At 41.9% G+C, this 25,223-nt stretch overlaps 1 protein-coding gene across 2 annotated transcripts in view; it reads right to left on the reverse strand.

Annotated features, from left to right (window-relative positions):
• Positions 1-356: 356 nt before the first annotated feature.
• LOC307099190 (uncharacterized protein) overlaps positions 357-25,223 on the reverse strand; it is a 36,491-nt gene continuing 11,624 nt past the window's right edge. The window contains exons 1-4 of one of the 2 annotated variants that reach the window (XM_079770388.1): positions 18,501-18,640; positions 12,010-12,136; positions 11,754-11,805; positions 357-3,798 (exon numbers count right to left, since the gene is read on the reverse strand). In XM_079770388.1, coding sequence (XP_079626514.1) covers positions 2,466-3,798; positions 11,754-11,805; positions 12,010-12,136; positions 18,501-18,503 — 1,515 coding nt within the window. In that variant the 5' untranslated portion in view covers positions 18,504-18,640 and the 3' untranslated portion in view covers positions 357-2,465. Of the gene's footprint in view, positions 3,799-11,753; positions 11,806-12,009; positions 12,137-18,500; positions 18,641-25,223 lie in introns of those variants that run through there. The other variant, XM_079770387.1, reaches the window with a different exon arrangement.

A 25,223-nucleotide genomic window follows, 5' to 3' on the forward strand; every position in this document is an offset into this window, starting at 1 on the left:
ACATCTCTCTTTTTGGCTAAGGTGCAATCCTGTGGATCACATAGAAAGAGGGTAATGAGAAAACCATGATTTATGTTTTTTACATTATGAAAAAAAATTAGAGACAAAAATGCACCCAAAAAGGAAAAAATAAGATTTGCCTGCAAAATAAAATACACAGATGTTTTTTTAATTTATACACCAGAAACATATTAACCAGTTATTCCAATATGTTTAATTTTTTAAAATTTGCCTTAGGAAAAAACACACCTGAACTTATATGACTGAGAAAAAGCAGTGTATTTGAAAATCCACAAATATTTGACAAAAAATGCACGTTTTGAAAAATATTTTTTTTATTGATTAATCACATAAAACTCAAACATAACTGAAAACATACTGAGGGGTTACACTCAGCTTCAAGTAACAGAAAACACCCAGTCTTCCTGACAGGAGGAAGGGGCATATTCTTACATGGAAGGACTGGGTCAAGGCAGCCACTGCACATGCCACAGAGAAATACACCCATATCATTCTTTCTGACTGCACCAATGTAGATAGCCTGGTGAATCAGGAAAACATACTAACACAATTAACAGCATAAAGCTGTTTCCTATACAAATTAGAGCTTATATGGATATAACCCAAAGAGGGAAATCATAGAACACTCACAAGCATGAAAGGCTGAAATAGGTCAGTGGAAAACTACACCTCTAAGAAAATAAAAATTAAACAATTGGTGGTTTGGAAAATACTCTTGATGGAAACAGATTCTAAAATTTTAGCTAGGAAATGGTGTATCATAGCACCTGGTTATCTGTCTCTCTCCCTGTATGGTGGCTCTCCAATATCTAATGCCATTTTTGCTTCTGCCTTCCAAGTCTCATGCAAGTGAGGTTACTGGTAAATTCTGTTGAATCATAGTGGAAATAAATTCTGGAAAATCTAGTTCTTAATGTTACACATAGAGGGCATATCTCTAACTCTAGAGATTTTGTCCTTTATCACAGGTCTCTCTTTTTATATAAAAATTTACTCAACATATGCCAGTCAAGAGAAAAAGAAAAAGGAAAAAATATGGAAAATAATTCACACAATATATTCTTTCACAAACTTTAAATAAAGATTTACCCCACTGATATTGTAAGGAAAATGGAAAAAGGCTCTTATACCCATTACCCCCAAAAAGGGAGTAAGGAAGGAAGAATGAATATAATGGATTATAGATACCCATGGACTGTCACAAGGTTACTAGGTAAATTCCAAGTTACACCAAACCGTTTTTTACTTGTTTTCAAATATGTATTTGAAATATACATATATTTGAAATATAAATTTCAAATATATCTATATCTACATCTGTATCTATAGATAGGGCTCCCCAAAATATATACAGAGTTTGAATGATTATAAAGTCAGTTTTCAACATACAGTTCATTTTCAAAATGTAATAGAATCTACAGAAATGAATCCCTTTTTTTTTTGTCAATCCCTGTTTTCAAACTGATGAACGGCATTGCTGATAATGTGAAGCAATGGAATCGTAAACATCAAGAATCATTTCATTCAGTATTTGTGCGCCCTCAATTTGTGTTGCTGGTTTTTTACTGTAAACTTATTAAAAAAAAAGTCTAGTGGATAAATTTTATTTACTCAAAAGCTTAATCTGGTTTCACCCATTATTTCAAATCACTTAAAACTGAAAAGGAGTGAAAATTATCAGCTGTTAAATGTCCCCCCCCCCCAAAATGTATACATACTCTAAATAATTATAAAGGCAGTGTTTGTACTTCAACTGCATTTTCAAACTTCTAGTAAAACTTGCAGTAGCATTTTAGGATGTATTTACTTTATTCCAAGCTTAGTCTGGCTGAAAAGAAACATCAACTGAGTTAAAGTGTGGATAAGTTTTTTGGATACTATGTATTTGTTGTTGTTGAAATCTAGTTCTCCACTGCTTTTTTAGAGAAAGTGGAAGGGAAGGAGGGAAGTGGGCCGAGAGAGGGAGAAAGAGAAAGAGAGAGAGAGAGAAACATCCATGTGAGATGTTGCTTGTTTGCCCTGTTCATGTGCCCTAACCGGGGCCAGGGATGGAACCCACGACCCTTTGGTGCATGGGCCAATGGCTCTAACCACTTAGGCATACTGGCCAGGGCAACAAACAAGACATTTTTCTGTGAATAACTTGGTTGAGAACTGAATTGTTCAAGATGGAAGACATTCGAGAACCAAATTTTGACTGTATATGGTTATTCTCCACTGTGCACTCACAATCTGTGATTTTCAAAGGGGTTTGTTACAAAGGCTTTTCCATATTCCTTATATTCATAGGGTTTTTGTACAGTATGAGTTTATTCCCATCTGGTGAGAAATTGTGTTCTGTGTAGGTTTTACCACATTGCTTACATTCATAGGATTTCTCTCCAGTTTGAAATCTTTCATGTCTTTGATATAAACTAAGGCGAGTGAATGCTTTCCCACATTCCTTACATTGATAAGGTGTTATTGCAAGTATGTATTTTTGTGTGTCTTTGAAGGGATTTGTGAGAAACGTAGGCTTTACCACAATGTTTACACACATAAGGTTTCTCTCCTGAGTGAGTTCTTTCATGTGTTTGTACGGAACGATAAGATTTGAAGGCCTTTCCACACTCCTTACATTCATAGTGTTTCTCTGCAGTGTGAGTTCTTTCATGTATTCGAAGATTACTCAGATACTTGAGTGCTTTACCACATTTTGTACACACATAGCGCTTCTCTCCAGTGTGAGATATTTCATGTATTTGTAAGGAACTGTAATAGCTGAAGGTTTTTCCACATTCCTTACAGTCATAGCGTTTGCATCCAGGGTGAGAAATTTGGTGTGTTTGTAAATAACTGAAAGATTTGAAGACTTTTCCACATTCCTTACATTCATAAGGTTCCTCTCCTGTGTGAATATTTTCGTGTGATTTTAAGTAACGGGGCGATCTGAAGGCTTTTCCACAATTTTTACACTCATAGGGTTTCTCGGCACTGTGAGTTTTTTCATGTTTTCGAAGATAACTGATATCGCTGAATGCTTTACTACATTTTTTACACCCATAGGGTTTCTCTCCAGTGTGAGACCTTTCATGTGTTTGTAAGGACCTAGAATATCTGAATGCTTTTCCACATTCCTTACATACATAGGGTTTCTCCCCTGTGTGAGTCCATTTGTGTGGTAGTAAAGAACTGCAAGATCTGAAAGCCTTTCCACATTCTTTACATTCATAGGGCTTTTCTGCAGTGTGCGTTCTTTCATGTATTTGAAGATTACTAAAATATTTGAATGCTTTACTACATATTTTACATACATGTAGTTTTTCTTTAGGATGACTTCTTTCATGGCTTTGAAAACTTGGATAATTTCTGAGGGCTTTTCCACTGTATCTATACTGATAAGGTTTCTCTCCAGGGTGCTTTCTCTCACAAATTTGAAATGAAGTTGAAGAACTAAAGATTTTCCCACATTCCTTACTTTCACAGGTTTTTTCTCCATTGTGAGTTCCTTTATGATTTTCAAAACACTGAAGATAACTGAAGGCTTTCCCACATATGTTACATTTATATGGCTTCTCTTTACACTTCTGATACTCAGAGGGTTTGTGTCCAGCATGACATCTGATGTGCCTATTATGGGATGAATGATGCATAAAGACATTCCCACATGCACTGTATAAGCATGGTTTCACTCCAGAAAGAGTTTTCTTGTTTAGACTGAGGTTTGGACTAAGGCTGAAGTTTTCTCCACATTGACTACCATTTTCCCCTTCACCGAGTCTTTCTAACATAAGACTTCTGTAAAAAACAAGCAAATTATTAATGATTTTTAATTACTGAATTTAATATTAGTGAAATATTTGAACATTTTTGTGATTTATAGCAAAAGCGTAGATTTTCTGCCTTGTGTACACTGTTTGAAATTTAATACACTGGAAGCTCTGGAGACAGCTTCACCCTTGCTATTATTAATTCAGTGATACTCAGAGGCAGGTTTAAGATGGCATTCTAGTTTGCTGCTGAACTCACCCCCTCCCAATACACCAAATGTACACCTATATTTAGAGCAGTGATTCCTCCTGAGAGACAACTGTGAGTCAGCTGAACTACTTCTGCACAACAAGCAAGAGAGAGAGATCAGAGAGAGGAAGTTGGGAACCATGAGAGCTCTCCAGGAGCGGAGGGCACAATCCGGAACCAAAGCAACTGGTGAGCATCACTAGATATGTTTCCTCAGCATGTGGATAGTGGGTGAGAGAGCCATCCAGGTTTTCTGGCCAACCTGCAGGGCATGGTAGCATGTCCTCAGCTACCCTTCGGAGAGCTAGGTCCAGCAGAAACAGAAGAGCACCATAGCTTACATACAAGGGGATCCTTCCACTGGGAAAATTGATTCAGCAAGTATAGGAAGGTGCTGCTTTGTACTCCCACTTTACTGCATGTACAAGCAGGGCTCCCCGACCTGGAGGGCAGAGCCAACGAAATACTGTGGTACTTGCCAGCAGGACTACCCTGTCCAGAAAAAGTGCAAAGATAGTAGGCACTACTGTGTGCTCACATAGGGTTGCCCCTCCTGCAGAAAGTGTGCAGCTAGCAAAATGCTGCACTGCCCACAGGCAGGACTGCCCCTCCAGAGAAAGTGCAGAGATAGTAGGTACAGCTGTGCATGCACATGGGACTGCCCTGAGAGAAGTGCAGAGCTAGCAAAACTTTGCAGTATCCACATGCAGGGTTTCCACTTGCAGAGAGTGGCACGTGCAGGGATACCCCACCAACACTGTGTACAGAATTCACGACAAGTGACTGTGTGCATATGCAAGGCTGCTCCACCCAGAGGTAGCAGGGCATTGAGATGCAGTCCTGCATAGTGGGCCTGCCCAAACCCTGCTTTGACAGAGGACAAGTAGAGCAACAGGGCACACACGTATGGCTAGCCATGTAGCGTGAGTGGGGCACAGCTGAGTGCACAAGGAGTTGTAATGCCCAGAGAGGGAGCAAAACTAGCAAAGTGGAGCTATGTGCACACAGCAGGCTTACTCAGCCTGGAGAGGGGGGAAGCTGGTGGGGAGACACAATCATATGAAGCAGGCCCACCACACCCTGCTGATATCAGACAGTAAAGCAAAAGATAAAGCCAAGAGCACAAAAAGAAGCCCCACCAGGATTAGAAGGGAAAGGCAGAATGCACACACAAGGCTGTCCCACCTGGAACCCACTCTTTCAGGCCAGGTGACACAAGGCAGTATATGCATCCACCTCAACTAAAACCGGCAAAAACTACTTGACACACAGTCTACATAGAGACCACTTTTTAAGAGTAGGAGAGAGAGCTATTATACCCAACTCAGAAACAAACACAGAGAGTCAACTAAAATGGGAAGACAGAAGAATATGGCCCAAATGAAGGAACAACAATAAAATTCCAGAGAAAAGTCCTAATGAAATGGAGGTAATTTGCCTAATAAAGAATTCAATGAAACAGTCATAAGGATGCTTAATAAACTTCAGAGTAGAATAGAGGAACTTAAATAGCACTTCAAGAACGAGACAGAAAAAGTAATAAAGAACCAACCAGAGATAAGGAATACAACAACTAAAATGAAGTATACATTACAAGGATTTGACAGCAGATTAGTTAATACAAACAATAGAGTACCAACCTGGAAAACAAAATAGTGGAAATTACCCAATCAAAACAACAAAATAAAAAAAAATTTTTTAAATAAGGATAATATCAAGAGAGCTCTGGGATAACATCAACAGCCCTAATATTTGCAGTATAGGTATTTCAGAAGGAGAAGAGAGAGAGAAAGGGGCAAAAAGAATATTTGTAAAAATAATGGCTAAAAACTTTCCTAACCTAGGAAAGGAAACAGACATTCAGGTCCAGGAAACACAGAGAGTTCCAAACAATATGAAGCCAAGCGACCCTAACCAAGACAAATTGTAATCAAAACAGTAAGTATCTATATACACTGAGTGGCCAGATTATTATGATCTCTGAACGCATAATAATCTGGCCACTCAGTGTATTTGTATCTCAAATGGGTACCAAAAGTATTCTAGACTTTTGCTGGAGATTAACCACCTATTTGCCCTGAGCTTTCTATCAGCCAGTGCAAAAGGAGAAACTGATCAGATGCACAATTTATAGTATCTTTGATATTAAATAAATGAGGTACTCACGAGAAGTACACTGAATGGCCAGATTATTATGTGTTCAGAGATCATAATAATCTGGCCACTAAGTGTATATAAAAGCCTAAGTGACCATTACAACCAAAAGATGGGAACGACCGGTCAACCAGTCGCTATGACGCACATTGACCACCAGGGGGCAGATGCTCAGTGCAGGAGCTGCCCCCTGGTGGTCAGTGCAATCCCACAGCCAGCCCCTCCCTGCAGCCAGCCAACCTCCTGTAGTCCCCCCTCCCCACCATCGGCCGGCCAGCCAACCTCCCACTGTCCCTCCCCCGGCTGGCCAACCTCCCACAGTCCTTCCCTACAGCCGGCCAGTCAACCTCCCATGGTCCCTTTCCCCAGCCAGTCCCTCCCCGCAGTCAGCTGGCCCTGATCTGCCCCGATTAGGGCCAGCTGGCCAACCTCTGGCTGTCCCTCCCTTGGACGAAAGGCCACGATCGGCCCTGATCACCAGCCAGGCCTAGGGACCCCACCCATGCATGAATTCATGCCTCTAGTTAAAGATAAAGATACAATCTTAAAGGGAACAAGAATAAAACAAGTCACATACAAGTGATAGCCTATAAGGCTATCAGCTGATTTCTCAGAAGCAACTTTACAGGCCAGAAGGAAGTGGCAGGAAATTAAAGTGTTGAAAGAAAGAAATCTACAAACTAGAATACTATACCTAGCAAGGCTATCATTCAGAATTGATGGAGAGATGAGTTTCCCAGACAAATAAAAACAAAAGAATCACATGATTTCGCTCATATGTGGAATCTAATGAACAAAATAAACTAATGTAATAGAAACAGACTTATAGAGACAGAGACAGACTGACAGCTGTCAGAGAGGAGGGGGATTGGGGAGTGAGTAGATGAGTGAATGAACAAGGTAAAGGGATTAAATAAAAAAGAACAACAAAAATATATCTCACAGACATGGAAAGGGGCATGGGGGAGGGGGTAGAAGAGGGCAAAGGGATGATAAATGGAGATAGAAGGAGACCTGACCTAGAGTGGTGAGCAGATAATACAATATACAGATGATGTATAATAGAATTGCACACTAAAACCTAAATAATTTTATTAATCAATGTCATTTAAAATAAATTTCATTTAAAAAAAATAAAATAAAAAGTTCACAACCACTAAACCAGCCTTAAAAGAAATGTTAAAAGGTATTCTTTATACAGAAAAAACAAAGGACATAACCAAAGAAATATAATCTCATTAGTAAAGGCAAATAAATAATAATCACAGTAAATCAATAACTTAAAAACTAATATGCAAGTTAAAAGATAATAGTAGCAAGATTAACTATAATAAATAATCAGGAGATATACAAAAAGATAAAACAGAACATCAAAAATATGAAGAGTGGGAGAAGGAAGTAAAAAAGTAGTGCTTTTAGAATGCAGTTGAATTTAAATGCCTATCAGCTTAAAATAGACTGCTATAAATATAGATGAATATATATGCAAACCTTATGTCAACCATAAGCCAAAAACATGTAAAAAATGAGAAAGGAATATAGTTAAAACACTAAAGAAAACACCGACTTAAAAAACTAAAGACATAGAAGCATAGAACAGACTGTGGAATCTCAAGAGAGGCAGGGTGGGTGCATTGGTAGGAAGAACTTATATGCATATATGTATAATCCATGTACACAGTGTGGTGGAGGATGGGTATGGGCTAGAAGAGATCAATGGGGGGAAAGGGAGACATCTGTAATACTTTCAACAATAAAGATACATTAAAAAACTTTTTTGAAGATATAGTATAGCAGAATAGACAAAAAGCTGCCTACCTGTATGCTGCTTACAGGACACTCATTTTAAATTGAAAGACACATAGACTGAAAGTGAAGGAATGGAAAAAGATTTTTCATGAAAATGGAAACGAAAAGAAAGCTGGGGTAGCAATATTCAGATCAGACAAAATAGACTTTTTAAAAAAAATATATTTTTATTGGTTTTAGAGAGGAAGGGAGAGGGAGAGAATCATTGATCGGCTGCCTCCTGCACGCCCCCTACTGGGGATCGAGCCTGCAACCTGGGCATGTGCCCTGACCAGGAATCAAACAGTGACCTCCTGGCTCATAGGTTGACGCTCAACTACTGAGCCATACTAGGTGGGCTCTCTCAAACATTTTAAAGAATTAGTAACTATCCTCAAACTACCCCCAAAAAATTGAAGAAGGAATGCTTCCAAACTCATTCTATGAAGTCATTATTACTACAATACCAAAACTAGACAGACACTACACAACAAAGAATTATAGGCCAATATCCTTGGATGAATATAGATGCCAACATTCTCAACAAAATACTAATAAACCAAATTCAACAGTACATTAAAAGGATTATACACATTATCAGGTGGGTATTACTCCTGCAAAGGAGGTTCACCATCTGCAAAACAATGTGGTTCATCACATCAATAAAACCAAGGGGAAAAAATATGATTATCTCAATAGATGAAAAAAAAAGCAGTTGATAAAAATCAATATCTACTTATGATAAAAATTCTAAACGAAGTGGGTATAGAAAAAACTTACCTCAACTTGGTAAAGGCTAAAACATTGCAAGTCCACAGCTAACATCATACTCAATGGTGAAAAACTAAAGGCTTTTCCTCTAAGATCAGGAAAAAGACAGGGATGCCCGCTCTCACCACTATTATGCAATATAGTATCAGAAGTCCTAGCCTCAGTAATGAGCCAGACAAGAAAAACAAATAAAAGGCATCCACAATTGGAAAAGAGTAAGTAAAATTATCACTATTTGCAGATGATCTATACTAATAATAGCCTAGGGCTATCATGACCAGACGGACAGCACTTCTGGGTCCCGCCCCCACAGCCCACAGGCTCCTATCACAGCAAGGCTGGAGGCCCAGTGGGCGGGGCAAGGCAGGCGCAGAGAGTAGGGCCTGGCTGCCAAGCGCCTGGGCAAGCGAGCATGCAGGCCCGCAGACAGACAGCAGGGCCTGGCTGCCAGGCACCGGGGCAGGCCTGCAGATAAGACAGCAGGGCCTGGCTGCCAGGCGCCAGGACCCGCAGACAGATAGCAGGGCCTGCCAGCCACAGCACACTGGCAGTCCCGCTTCTGCACGTGAGCTTCAGAGGAAACACCTTTTCTGACCACTCAATGGCTAAGCTCCCTGTACGCCACTTGTAGTGTTCTTGGTAACTTGGGTAATAAGAATACAAGAAGGTGATCTAAGGTTTTTCACCTCACTCTGGAGGAAAAAAACAAAGTTCCACTGCTGGAGGGGCTAAGAAATGTCATATCCTGCCCTAGCCGGTTTGGCTCAGTAGATAGAGCCTCGGCCTGCTGACCGCAGGGTCTGGGTTTGATTCTGGTAAAGGGCATGTACCTAGGTTGCAGGCTCCTCCCTGGCCGGAGCCCAGGTCAGGGTTCATGCAGGAGGCAACCAATCCAAGTGTCCCTCTCACATTGATGTTTCTCTCTGTATTTCCCTCTCTCTTCCACACTCTCTAAAAATCAATGGAAAATATCCTCAGATGAGGATAAAAAGGAAGGAAGGAAAGGAAGGAAAGGAAGGAAAGGAAGGGAAGGAAGGGAAGGAAGGGAGGAAGGAAGGAAGGAAGGAAGGAAGGAAGGAAGGAAGGAAGGAAGGAAGGAAGGAAGGAAGGAAGGAAGAAAAGTCATATCCTATGAAAGAGACATCTTGAAAATGCCTAAAGAAAGTTGTCAGTTTTTTGTGGTGAAGGTACTGGAGTCCGTGTTGATGGAAACACCTTGGTGGCTGTGGCGGCTGGCAGTGGCAGCAGCAGCAGGGTGATAGGAGTGGCGCCTTCCCCTGATCAACCTGGTCACCTCCTGCAGAGGGAGGCCAGACTGTGGCTTAGGCCAGACTGCAGCTTAGGCCTAAGCCGTCAGTAGGACATCCCCTGAAGGCTCCCGGATTGCAGAGGGTGCAGGTCAGGCTGAGGGACCCCACCCCTCTCCCGTGCACAAATTTCGTTCACCAGGCCTCTAGTATATGTATAAAAACCCTAAAAATCTACAAAAAATTAATAGAAAAAAACAATTAAATAGAACAGCAAAATACAAAATACACAGAAATTTGTCACATTCCTATATACTAATAGCAAATAATCAGAAGAAGAAATTAAGAAAGCAATCACATTTACAACTGGATAAAAAAAATACCTAGAAATAAATTTAACAAAGGAGGTAAAATAACTGTACTGAAAAAATTACAAGACATTGAAGAAATAGAAGAGAATATAAATAAATGGAACATATACTGTGCTCATGGATCTGAAGGATTATCATCATTAAAATGACCATACTACCCAAAGCATCTACAGATTCAATGCAATCCCTTTTTGCAATGAATTTTGCAAAAATGCAATGACATTTTTCTCAGAACTAGATCAAACAATCCGAAAATATATATGGAACCAAAAAAGACCAGAAATATTGAGAAAGAAGCAAACTGAGAAAGTAATCTTGAGAAAGAAGAACAAAGCTGGAATTCTCACACTCCCTGATTTGAAACTACATTACAAGGCTATAGAAATCAAAATAGCATGGTACTGGTGTAAAAACAGACACATAGATCAATGTAACAAAATAGAGTCCAGAAATAATCTCTAGATTCTATGGTCACCTAATCTATGACAAAGGAGGCAAGACTACAGAACAGATTAACAACAGTCTCTTCATGGTGTTGGAAAACTGGATACATGCAAAAAAAAGAAAAAAGAAACCAGACCCCTCTCTTAGACCAGATACAGTATATATACTGTTTGTGTGTGTATATATACATATACATATACATATACATATACATATACATATACATATACATATATATATATATGTGTGTGTGTGTGTGTGTGTGTGTGTGTGTGAGAGAGAGAGAATAGAATAGAATAGAATAGAATAGAATAGAATAGAATAGAATAGAATAGAATAGAATAGAATAGAATAGAATATTACTTGGCTATTTAAAAAATGAATCTTGCCATTTTCAACAACATAGCTGGACCTAAAGGGTATTATGCTGAGTGAAACAAGTCAGACAAACACCGTATAGTTTCACTTATATGTGGAATCTATAAAAACAAAACAAGTAAAGAAAAACATAAACAGACTCATAGAAACAGAGATCAACGGGATGATTATCAGAGGAGAGGGAGTAAGGGGAATGAGTGAAAAAGGTAAAGTCAGGAATAGGGTGATAAATTTAATAGTGAAAGATAATTACTAGAATTAGTGGGGAGATTGCGTTATAAGGTATAAAAATGTTAAATTACTATATTGTCACCTGAAACTAATATAACAAATATGTATACTAATTATAGTTAAACTTAAAATATAGCAAAAAAGTGATATTCATGTATAGTATTTATTAATGCTGTTTCCATATAAACTAGTTTGCAAACACTGAATATTTATGTCATATGTAAGAAAGTAATTTGTTAATTTTTTGAGACTAAATTTGAAGCAAGGGTTGCTTTGGTTGCTTCTTTTGAAAAATTTGTAGCCTAACAGGTTTCTCATGTGAGGTAGTGCTTTCTGTTGTGTGACTCACTTTTGTTTTCTTCCATGGTTTTCTTCAATGTCATGATCTTCCCATTTTTTACCTAAAGAAGCAGACCCAGAAAATTGGTTTCAATGTATTAGAAATTGTACAAAAATTATTAGATTCTATTTCTATGATGAGTTGTGACCATGCTCAATTTATTTACCATTGTCCTCCCTTTTCACATTAACATCTTAGGACAATGTTGATGGTAACAAACACTTGTTCTCTAATTTACAAAGTGAAGGAAAGTCACCATCCTTACCTAAGAAGGCCAAGTTCCCGAAGGTTTCCCTCATCACATCTCTGTAGAGTTTCTTCTGTGAAGGCTCCAGTAAGGCCCACTCCTCCTGGGTGAAGTTCACAGCCACATCTTCAAAGGCCACCGAGTCCTAAAACATCCCCAATTATGTGTCCATTAGGATGAGTGAGACTGAAGCACTGAACACTCAGACTCCATTTATAGGAAGGTTATGTATGATTCTCCCATTTCCAAACACTTCATCTATGACTCTATCATCAAAAACTCTCTATCCCCACACTCACTTCCTTATAAATTTAACACCATCATAAACACATGGAAATTATCAACATATTTTTACTGTAACCACATTACATATTTTTTAAATGGCAGGGTTCGTATACTTTGGGGAAACTACAAAAATGCTATACAAATTAAACAAATATTATCATTTTCAGACCATCAATATCTTGTAAAAAAAATTCTTCCATCTTTTTTTATTCACCATTTATAGGACTCCATAAAACAAGGTCACATCTGCATGAGGTTCAGTAGAAGAACTGGAAACTTTTTCTTCTACTCCCACTACCAAAACCAAAGAGTCCAAGAGGCTTGTGGAATTCCAATGTTTAACAAAGCCTAGATGGTCATACATAGTGCCTTAAAGTCCTTCAGGGCACTAGAAGAACAGACATAGCTCACTTTAACTTTGCTTTCCTGTGCGTGGTAGTTATTGTGTTTTCATCACTATTGAGACAAGACCCTCCACCAGCAATGAGATGATGACTCACTGAAGGTCTAGATGATGGTTAGCATTTTTAGAAATAAGGTATTTTTAAATTTATGTACACTGATCCTTTCAACATGCTATTGCACACTTAATAGACTGCACTACAGTGTAAACAGAGCTTCATTTTATACCAGGAAGCCAAAAGTCATATGACTTGCTTTATTGAGACACTGATTTTACTTGATGGCCTAGAACTGAACCCACAACATCTGTGGAGTATGCGTGTAAACAGAGGCAGCTGCCTAAATGGAAACATTCTTATGGAGAAGCACTGCTTTTATCTTGTGTAATATTTATCACAGACGAAATTCTTCCTTTCTCTATCTACAAAGTTATTTGGAACTCCCAGCTTAGATTCGAGGAAGACATGACAACTCACACCACAAAATCCCTATACAATAAAACCTCTATACAACAGACTAATTTGGGCAAGGAGGTGTCCATTAAAGCTGAAAGACTGTTATATAATAAAGTTAGTTTTCCAAATTCATGTTAAAAAATTGACAATTTACCTGTTTTTACTTATGTAGACATGTTCAATTAAAATTTAGTATGTATGAAAAGTTTAATTTCACAGAAAAGTTTAATTTCACAGTAATTTTAAATTTATACTGACTAGGACTAGTAAGTATGTGCATTCACCAGTCCCCACAAGTAAACAAACGCACATGGATGGGGCATGGCTAAGCACACATTGGAACACTGGCTTACACACATTAAAACTGCTGCAGAAAGTCACACATGAGACAACAGAACCAATTACCTCAGGAGATGTGGTGTGATCATGTGCTAATCATTCGCCAAACATTGTTTCTGATTGATGACCCTTGGATTTAAATATGTAGACTATAGTTGTATGTAATATTTATTTATGTTGGCAAAATTACTAGTGTTTTTTCCAACATGTGGTCTTTTTGTTAAAATTTGTTTAAAATAACAGTGAATTAGTCTGCCCAGCATGGCTCAGTGGTTAAGCATTGACCTATGAACCAGGAGGTCACAGTTCGATTCCCAGTCAGGGCACATGCCCTTGTTGTGGGCTCGATCCCCAAGGTGGGGTGTGCAGGAAGCAGCTGATCAATGATTCTCTTTCATCATTGATATTTCTGTCTCTCTCTCCTCCCATCCTCTCTGAAATCAATAAAAATATATTTTAAAAAAATAACAGTGAATTGATTTAAAAAAAACATTTTAATTATAAGCAAATCTTGGTTAAAATCATTTAAAAATTAATAGGATATTAATTTTCACATATGGCATATGGACCAGAAATTTTGCCCGTTAAATCTCAAACAATCTAATCTTATGCCTAACGCAACTAAAAAAAGAAGTAACAAAGCCCATATTAGAAAGAAGTAAAGAATACGGGTTACAAGATGGCAGCAGAATAGGTGGATTTTTCTTTAACCTCCCAGAAGCAAACTGGAAATAAAACTAAATTGGGGAGCATTCACCCTGAATTACCAACTGAAGACTAGCTGAAGAGGAGACTTTTAACAAGGAAGGGCAGAAACAACCTAGAGACTGGTAAGAAGGGTGGGGTTGGGAGAGATTTTTGAACCAGCTCTCATGAGTGGCAGGCCAAGGGTGGAGGGATATCTTGGCTGTAGGGATGAGGAGAGTGAGAGGGGTGAGGCCTGGACCCTAGCCAGAGCATCAGAACAAAGAACAGCAGGCCTCCTAACATCCAGCTGTGAACTGTGGCAATGCTTCTATCAGCCAGGGAGAGACACAGATGGTGGGGGCACATGTGGGAGGCAACCAATCAATGTGTCTCTCTTACCTTGATGTTTCTTTCTCTCTTCCCCCTTCTACTCTCACTCTAAAAATCAATGGAAAAAATATCCTCATTCTTTGGGGGATAAATAAGTAAACAGTCAAACATTAAAGACAAAAAAAGAACGTTAAAAGCAGCAAGAGAGCCCTGGCTGGATTGGCTAAGTGGGTAGAGGAGCGTCAGCCTGTGGACTGAAGGATCCCAGGTTCAATTCCAGTCAAGGGCACATGCCTGGGTTGCAGGCTGGATTCCCCAATAGCGGGCATGCAGGAGGCAGCCTCTCTCATCATAGATGTTTCTCTCTCTCTCTCTCTCTCTCTCTCTCTCTCTCTCTCTCTCTCACTCTTCCCCCCCTCTCCCTTCCTCTCTGAAATCAATAAAAGTATATATTTTTTTTAAAAGCAGCAAGAGAAAAGCAGTTAGTTACTTATAAGGGAGCACCCATAAGACTGCCAGCTGATTTCTCAACAAAAATTTTGCAGGCCAGAAGGGATTGGCACAAAATATTCAAAGTGATGAAAAGCAAGGACCTACAACCAATTACTCTACCCAGCAAAGCTATCATTTAGAATTGCAGGACAGATAAAGAGCTTCCCAGACAAGAAAAAGCTAAAGGAGTTCATCACCACCAAAACCAGTATTATAAGAAATATTAGAGGCCCAATGCACGAAACTCATGCAAGGGTAGGCCCTGGCCGCCCCGGCTGCCGCCTCAGCCCTAGCCCCAGCTTCGTCCGAAAGATCATCTGGGTAGTCGTTCCACTGTTCTGCTGTACGGTCGTTCCGCTGTTTGGTCAATTTGCATATTATGCTTTTATTATTATAGATTAAAGGGTCTTTGTTAAGAAAAATAGATTAAAAATATGAATAAACAGCCATAAAAAAGAATAAAATTTTATCATTTGTGACAGCATGGACGGACCTAGAATGGTATTATGTTAAATGAAACAAGTCAGACAGAGAAAGATAAATAGCATATGATTTCACTTCTATGTGGAACCTAAAGAATAATATAAACAAACTAACAAAAAAGACTTAAAGATACAGAGAACAGACTGATTGTCAGAGGGGATGCAGATGAAGAACAGTGTGAAAAATGTAAAGGGATTGAGAAGTACAGTTTGTAGTTATAAAATAGTCATGGGATATAAAGTACAGCATAGTAAACAGTCAATAATATCATAACAACAATGTATGGTACCCAGGTGGGTACTAGAAATATTAGGGGGAATACTTTGTAAAGTATATGATTGTCTAACTACTATGCTATACACCTGAAATTAATACAAAATAATATTGAATGTAAACTATAATTTAAAAAAATTTTTTTAATGTATTTCATTGACTTTTTACAGAAAGGAAAGGAGAGGGATAGAGAGTCAGAAACATTGATGAGAGAGAAACATCGATCAGCTGCCTCCTGCACACCCCCTACTGGGGATGTGCCCACACCAAGGTACATGCCCTTGACTGGAATAGAACCTGGGACCCTTCAGTCCACAGGCCGATGCTCTATCCACTGAGCCAAACCAGTTAGGGCAATTTTAAATTTTTTTAATTAAAAAAAATTTTTAACAGAATAATCTAGAAGTGATTAAAACTGGTTATTTGAGAATGGCTAGAGTAAGAACACAGGAGTGGAGCAGGATATGTGGGCAAGGGGTCTTCTTATGTTAGTTTCTTATATGAGGAATTTAATTAACCTTCCAATGCATTATTAATTTTTAAAAAAGAAATCTATATACAAATCATATTTCACTATGCTTAATCATTATTTTTACTTTTGCTTTTTAGAATTTAATTTTAACTTTTCTATACAGAATACCATTTTAAGATTTAATGCTTTAAACATTAATGGGTATAAAACTGAAAACCATCAATTATTTTCAAATCCCTTTCCTTTCTTTTTTCCTTCTTATTGAATTTATTGGTGACACTGGTTAACAAAATCATACAGGTTACAGGTGTGCAATTCTGTAACACTTCATCTATACACTATATTTTGTGTTCAGCATCAAATCCTTTTCTGATAAAAAGGATAAGATGTGTTATGATCAGTCTGTCCCTCACTATATTGCACACAGGGGATATTTTCAGGAATCAGAATGTATTAAAATGCCTAAGGGGTTTGGAATTAAGCCCTGAAATGAACTAGAAAATTTAGATTTCCATAAGCTTTGAGGTGTTTTCCTCATATCAATGAATATGAAAATGCAATTGTTGTTTTCCCAATGTCCATTGAAATAGGTAATCATCTGCCTTGGGAATGATATTGCCTTTCCAATGTACAAGTTCTCTAGAGACATGGACATACAAACACTGACCAAAAAGCAGAAAAAAAAAAGACACCCTGAGAATTTTAAAACATCCATCTCACATCTTAACTTTTTCTTGCTAAAGGGAATCAAAATTCTATTTGGTTCCACAATTATCTTTCTTTATGTACAAGGTATTGCTCATTCAAATTACATATTAAAAGCCCAAATGCTACTGGACACTAGAATTAAAGGGCTGCAATGTTCACTGTTGAAAGAAATCCAAAGGAATGTAACACAAATATTGCAATCAAGACAGATAAGCAGCCTGCTTTCCTACAGTTCAGAAGGAAATCCACATTCAGAAAGTTGAACATAATCCCAAGAATGAGGTCCAGACACTCCTGGATTGAGATAGAACCTCTAGAGTGGGTCAGTCCCTGGGGAGGTGTGAAGGGACACCTGAGCAGCCCCAAGAATGACCTCTGGGAGCTCTACAACCCTCCCCTCTGCTGTAAGCATGGTAGTGCTCCCTCCCCAGGCTTCCATTCTCACTCACAGTGAAGCAACTCTCAGCCTGATTCAGTTTAAGGTTCTGGCCCAAATGAACTCCCCAATCATAAACCCTTTGTCTCCAAGACAGAAACCCTGATCTTTATAGCCTTTCTCCATGTGCACAAATTACTCTGAGTGCACCTACACTGCGGATGCAAAACTCAAACATAAGATCTTAAAATGTCTAGGCCTAAGGAACCACACCATAAGCTCAAAAAGGGCATCATCGTGCCTGCATCCCCTTCTCCAACTGTATTCCCCACTCCCCTCACCCCCCCATCTTCCCTATCCCTAGCTTTCCCAGACTCTGTAGCTTTTCTCATGCAAAATATCCACAAATATAAATCTTTTAAAAAGAGAATTCCATTGGTTGCTTCCAATATGTGCAAACAATGAGTGCACGAATGGGTGGAGCAACAAAATCCATTTCTCTTCCTCCCTCCCTCCCTCCCTCCCTCCCTCCCTCCCTCCCTCCCTCTCTCTCTCTCTCTCCCTTCTTCTATCTCTAATCCAATCAATTTTTAATTTAAAAAAGAGCATTCCATTACTCTGTAAAAAAGGGATATAAACAATTAAAATAGTCTTTTTGAAATGTACCCCAGAGGACAAGTAGTTGATAATGATGCTGTGACTCAAACAGGGATAGTTGGCCTTGGAAATGCCTGGAAGGAACTGGAAATTCAGGGACTTATTTCCAGCCCTATGTGGAGATAGGCTCGGGGGAACAAGGTTTTGGATCCGAGACCCTATTTCACTAAAATGAGAACTCGGGAGAAAATGGGCATTCCCTGAGGAAAAAGAGATCAGGGTCCCCACAAATCTCTCATGCACAAACCCCAGAGACTGAGTCACAATTGTCCTCGGATGACCCTTCCTGTGTCATCGCAACATCTGGGGAGATGTGAGGCCGGGGACGCAGAGCTTCCCGGACAGAGAAGGAAATAGTGGTACGTTCGATCCGGCTGCCTGCCCAGCCCCCTCTCTGAATTCTGCAGGGGACCGAGGTCCCCAGAAGGCCCCCGTGGACTCCAGCTGCAGATCCTGGACTTGACCGCCAGGAGGCCCGATTCCGCCACAGCCAGTTCCAGCCAGCCCCTCGTCCCTGATTGCACACCAGCCCCTGGCCCCGCACACTCACCATTTCTAGGTTTCCTGAGTCCTGCCTACGATTCCCGTGATCAGCGCAGACCACAGCACCACAGACTGGGGAAGAGCCACCACAGACTATGAATTGTGGACAAGTGGTCACCAGCTAGCCAGGAGCGTGGTTGGAATGGCCTCACCTAGGCAGTGCGTCGGCCCACCCGTTTCAGCGAAGCTTCTGATTGAACAGAAATCCATGCCTAACCCCTCCCCCCTGCCTGATTGACACCAGGAGGGATGAGGCGGGATTTATTCAGCCAAACCAGCCTCCACCCCGAGAGGCTCCAGTCTCTTCCTGGCACGTTTGACTATGGAGCTGATTCTACTATGTTCATCCAGCTCTTTGTGAACACAGGAGCACAGGCGGGCACAGAGAATTCCTGATTCAGTTTCCAAGTGAAATACAGAACATGAGGGCGGCCAGGCCACACTGGAACAACAGTGTCCTATGTCCAGAGGTCAGGGGCTTGGTGCAAGGCTGTCAGGCCACTGAGACTCTTGTTTAGAAATATGGACACAATGTGACCTCACTATCTGTAATAGAGTCTGGCTCTATTTCAATCTTTGATGCTTCCCAACCTTGAGCTTTCCACCAATCCCTGCTCCCACCCACAGTCATTCTGTCCTTAAGAGAAAGAATCCCAGAGCATTGGGCGCTGGTGGGAAATTGGAACCCTGGAGTCCCAGACTGGGTGCCCCTAACCACAGGGTGTGAGACGTGTTCATTACATTTTCAGATGTATATTTCACACTAAAAGGAAATTTAATTCAGATCAGTTTTTGCCTATTCCTAGAAAACTTTAAAATGTAAAAAAAAAAAAAAAAATTACAGTGACTATAGAAAGAAAGATAACAATTTGTTAATAGCTGGGGACCAGCTCTGACAAAAACTGCTCACATTCTTGTATGTCTGTTGCAACTTCAGATAACTTCCACCTGGCTATTTCCACTACTTTCCAAAAGAGAGAACAGCCATGCACCATCAAACCCAGGAGCCTCCACTTCCTTTTGACACATGCACTTTTTTTTAAAGATATGAAGGTGTTTGTGTGTTTTTTTAAAATAGATTTTTATTGATTTCAGAGAGGGAGAGAGAGATAGAAACATCTATGATGAGATAATCATTGATTGGCCTCCTGCACGCCCCCTACTGGGAACTGAGCCAGAAACCAGGGCACATGCCCCTGACCGGAATCAAACCCAGGACCTTTCAGTCCGCAGGCCGACAGTCTATCCACTGAGCCAAACTGGCTAGGGCCACATGCACTTTCCAATCTACTGCCCACAGCCAATCCACAAGCGCCAACACTTTTCCCGTGTTGATTCTGCACATATCCCACCACTGGCCCCACTTCAGCTTCTCCCACCCCTTGTCTATAGCTAACATAAATTCTTTCAGAATGGCTTACATCTCTTTCCCCACTACCTATAAAAATGCTCAACAACTCCAGGACATTGGACTACTGTCTTCTTACTTAGTCATGCTGCTGGTAGCTCAGATTTCAGGCCCCAGGACCTGGTCTTTTCTTGCTAGCAATGGCCTAATGAACCCTTTATTATGTTTAACTTTCAGCTGTGGAAGTTCAACATTTTTGTTTAATACAACTATAATATCCTTAAAGCAATTAATTCTCATTTTCAGTGATATAAGAAAAACAATAAGTCATTATATAAATTAGGGATGCACTTGGAAATTCGTTCCCGCCCCCCAGCTATATTGAGGTATAATTAACAAATATAATTATCTATATTTAAACATTACAATGTGATGATTTGGAATAAATATACCAAATTGAATACTTGAAAATTTGCTAAGAGAGTGGATTAAACATTCTCATGGCACACATGAAAAATGTGAGGTATAATTAATCTGGAAACCCTTATATGCCTAAGAGATTGCATTGCAAATTCTTTTTTTTTCAATTTATTGATTTTATTTGTTTAATTTTAAATATGTTTTTATTGATTTCAGAGAGGAAGGGAGGAGAGAGATAGAAACATCAATGATCAGAATCATTGATCAGCTGCCTCCTGCATGCCCCCTACTGGACATCACTCATAGGCTGCCTACTGGGGATTGAGCCCACAACACAGGAATGTGCCCTTGACTGAAATCAAATTCAGGACCTTCAGTCTGCAGGCTGGCACTCTATCCACTGAGTCAAACCAACTAGGGCGAATTGCAAAGTTCTTAATGCATTTATTTATATGAACAACTTTATTGAGATTATAATGCACATTCTATACACTGTATCCCTTAAAATATACAAAGGCAAGGGAGGCCGGGGCCTCCCTTCCCCGGCTGCTGGCCAGGGCCTTCCTTCATTCCATGCCTCCCCCTGGTGGTCAGGACACGTCATAGCGAGCGATCAAACTCCCGGTCTCCCAGTCGAACTCCCGAGGGGACACTTTGCCTTTTATATATATACTAGAGGCCCAGTGCACGAAATTCGTGCACGGGGGGGGGCAGCGGGGAGTGTGTCCCTCAGCCTGGCCTGCACCCTCTCCAATCTGGGACCCCTCGTGGGATAACCAGCAGTTGGACATCCCTCTCACAATTCAGAACTGCTGGCTCCTAACCGCTCACCTGCCTGCCTGATTGCCCCTGACTGCTTCTGCCTACCAGCCTGATTGTCCCTAACTGCTCCCCTGCTGGCTTGATTGCCCCTAACTACCTCTGCCTCGGCCCACACCTCGTACCCAGGATTCCCTCCTCCAGCTGACCACAGGCACCCAGGATCCGGGCTTCTCTCCCTCTGGTCAGCCATAGGCGCCCAGGCTGGCTGCAACCTTAGGGGATGGTGGACAGGGGGCTTCGCCTGTGCTGCAGCTGCAAGTGCTGGTGCCCAGGACTGCAGGGTGGGCGGCTTCTTTGTCTCCCAGGCCACAGCCAGCCACAGGTGCTGGTGCTCGGGACTGCAGGGTGGGCAGATTCTCCATCTACCATGCTGTAGCCAGCTGCAGGTGCTGGCACCTGGACCACAGGGTGAGCGGCTTCTCTGTCTCCCAGGCCACAGCCAGCCACAGGTGCTGGTGCTCGGGACTGCAGGGTGGGCAGATTCTCCATCTACCATGCTGTAGCCAGCTGCAGGTGCTGGCACCTGGACCACAGGGTGAGCGGCTTCTCTGTCTCCCAGGCCACAGCCAGCCACAGTTACTGGTGCCCAGGTCCGCAGGGTGGGTGGCTTCTCTGTCTCCCAGGCCACAGCCAGCCGCAGGTGCTGGTGCCCGGGACTGCAGGGTGGGTGGCTTCTCTGTCTCCCAGGCCACAGCCAGCCGCAGGTGCTGGTGCCCGGGACTGCAGGGTGGGCGGCTTCTCTGTTTCCCAGGCCACAGCCAGCCGCAGTTACTGGTGCCCAGGACCGCAGGGTGGGCGGCTTCTCTGTTTCCCAGGCCACAGCCAGCCACAGGTACTGGGGCCCAGGACCGCAGGGTGGGTGGCTTCTCCATCTCCCGGGCTGCAGCCAGCCTCAGGTACTGGTGCCCGGTTTTTCCATCTCTCCCAGGACGTGGGGCGGGTGGACATGGGGTGGGCAGCTTCTCCAGCTGGCTGTAGCCTGGGATCATAGGGCAAGTGGCTTCTTCATCTCCCAGATCGCATCCACCCTCAGGTACTGGCACCCGGTTTCTTGTCTCCCCCAGGACGTGGGGAGGGCGGCTTCTCCAGCTGGCTGCGACTTGGGATCACGGGGCAGGCAGCTTCTTCATCTCCCAGGTCGCAGCCAGCCTCAGGCGCTGAGGCCGGGTTTCTCAGTCTCCCCCAGGAGGTGGGGCAGGTGGACCTGAGGTTTCTGCTGCTGGCTGCAGCCTGGGATCACAGGGCAGGCGGCTTCTTCATCTCCCGGGCTGCAGCCAGCCTCAGGCACTGGCACCTGGTTTCTTGTCTCCCCCAGGACGTGGGGTGAACCGCTTCTCCAGCTGGCTGAGGCCTGAGATCACGGGGCAGGCAGCTTCTTGGTCTCCGTGGCTGCAGCCAGCCTCAGGCGCTGGGGCCCGGTTTCTCCGTCTCCCCAGGACATGGGGCGGGCGGACCTGAGGCTTCTGAGGCTGGCTGCAGCCTGGGATCATGGGACGGGCAGCTTCTTCGTCTCCCTGCCGCACACAGCCTCAGGCGCAGGGCCCGGTTTCTCCGTCTTCCCAGGACGTGGGGCAGGTGGATGTGAGGCAGGCGGACCTAAGGCTTCTGAGGCTGGCTGAGGCCTGGGATCACGGGGCAGGCGGCTTCTTGGTCTCCGTGGCTGCAGCCAGCCTCAGGCGCTGGAGCCCAGTTTCTCCGTCTCCCCAGGACGTTGGGCAGGCAGACCTGAGGCTTCTGAGGCTGGCTGCAGCCTGGGATCACGGGGCAGGCGGCTTCTTGGTCTCTGTGGCTGCAGCCAGCCTCAGGCGCTGGCGCCAGACTTCTCCAACTCCCAGAGACCTGGAGAGGCTGGGGGGCGGGGCTGCCGCCATGTTTTCAGTTTAATTGCATACTCACTCAGATTGAATGGTGGGCGTGGCTGGGGCGTGGCTGGTGGGCGTGGCTTGTGAGTGTAGCGGAGTGATGATTTGCATACTACTCTATTATTAGATAGAAGATAGATGGTCTTTCTGATTGACTTCATCTACTCATTCAGCATAATTTTTTCATTTTTTTTGAAATATGTTTTATTGATTTTTTTACAGAGAGGAAGGGAGAGGAATAGAGAGTTAGAAACATCAATGAGAGAGAAACACCGATCAGCTGCCTCCTGCACACCTCCAACTGGGGATGTGCCTACAACCAAGGTACATGCCCCTGACCAGAATCAAACCTGGGACCCTTCTGTCTGCAGGTCAACGCTCAATCCACTGAGCCAAACCGGTTAGGGCAGCATAATTTTTTCAAAGGACATCCATGTTGTAGTATGTACTAATATCCATTTAATTTTAGGGCCAAATAATAACCCATTGTATGGATAAAACACATTGTTTATTTTCATATGGTAACCCTAGGTTCCATTTTTGAGGAACTGTCAGATTATTTTCCAAGTGGCTGAACCATTTGTGTGATGAAATATTTGAAGTATTGATAGAGAAAAGTGTCCTTCCTTTGTTGTTGAGCAATATTGTCCTTCAAAAGTAAGGGAGCAATAAAGATTTTCTGAGACAAATAAATATTGAGAGAATTTGTCACCAGTACACCTGCTTTGTAAGAAATGTTAAAGTAAATTCTTCAAAAGGAGGGAAAATGATGAAGAAAGGGAGAGCATTTGAGAAGGAATCAATGAAGGGGAAGTAAAATCACTTATTTTTTTTATTAATCTTTTTTCAAAATAATACTAGCAACAATGTATATGATAATTCTGGCTTATGGAAACTGAAGTGAATGACAGCAATATCATAAGACTCAGGGGAGGAAGAAATTGGAAAGACTATTGTGAGGAATTTATACAATGGAAGTCATGTAGTGTTATTTCAAAGAGAACCTGGGTTGACTGTAACTATATACTGCAAATTCAATGGCAAACCATCTATCTATATATATAAAAGGCTAATATGCAAAGTGTCCCTTTGGAAGTTTGACCGGGAATTCGATCACTCACTATGATGTGTGCTGACCACCAGGGGGCAGGTGATCAGTGGCGGCAGCAGGGTGCTGAGGGAGTGAGGGAAGGAGGAGGCACGGAGGTGGGGAATCTGATCAGCCCTGATCACTGGCCAGACCTCGGGACCCTACCCGTGCACGAATTTCGGGCACTGGGCCTCTAGTAAAAAATAAAGACATACAATTGATATGTTAAAAAAGGAGAAAAATGGAATCAGGTAAAGTACTCAACAACAGAGAATGCAGAAAAAGATGGGAAATAAAGAACAAGAGCAACAAACAAAAAATACTAAAAATTATGGCATATATATTTTTTAAAAATATTTTTATTTCAGAGAGGAAGAGAGAGAGACAGAAAGATAGAAACATCAGTGATGAGAGAGAATCATTGATAGGCTGCCTCCTGTACCCCCCCACCAGAATCGAACCCGGGACCCTTCAGTCCAAAGTGCCACTGTGCCAAACTTGCTAGGGCTATGGCATATATTAATCCAACTATATCAATAATCACTTTAAAAGTCAATGTTCTAAATACAATCGAAAGACAGATCTATACTAATAAAAGAGAAAGATGCAAATTGACTGTACCTTCGCGACACCCACCAGTCAATCAAGAGTGAGTATGCAAATTAACCCAATATGGCAGGTTAATTTGCATACACAGGCGCCCAAGCGGCCGGGGGCGGGACGCTTGCGTCATCACTATGACGACAACGCAGGCATTCCGCACCACCCCAGCCACTCTGGGCCTCTGGGCAGTGTGGGAAGGTGGAAGGGTGGCTCCGGGCCAGAGCGAAGGCAGAAAGGCAGCTCCAGGCCGTAGCAAAGGTGGTGCTGGCAGCCAGGGGAAGGAAGGCCCTTTCTTGCACAAATCTTCGTGCATCAGGCCTCTAGTACTATAATAATAGATTAAAAAAACACCACCACCAGTTATATATTTTCTATAATAACAATAAAGACAGATTAAGACTACAGATGAAAGAAACTATATTACATTAACATTAAAAGATAGCCGGAGAAAAGAAAAAGATAACTGAAATATTCATACCAATTTCAAACAAAGCACAGGGATAAAGAGAGGCTTTATAGAGTGATAACGGGGTCAAGTATTCAAGGAGATACAGTGCTCGTGTTCATGGATATAACAGTACAGTG

Source organism: Cnephaeus nilssonii (assembly GCF_951640355.1).
Source record: "Cnephaeus nilssonii genome assembly, chromosome: 5".
Classification (NCBI taxonomy): Eukaryota; Metazoa; Chordata; class Mammalia; order Chiroptera; family Vespertilionidae; genus Cnephaeus; species Cnephaeus nilssonii.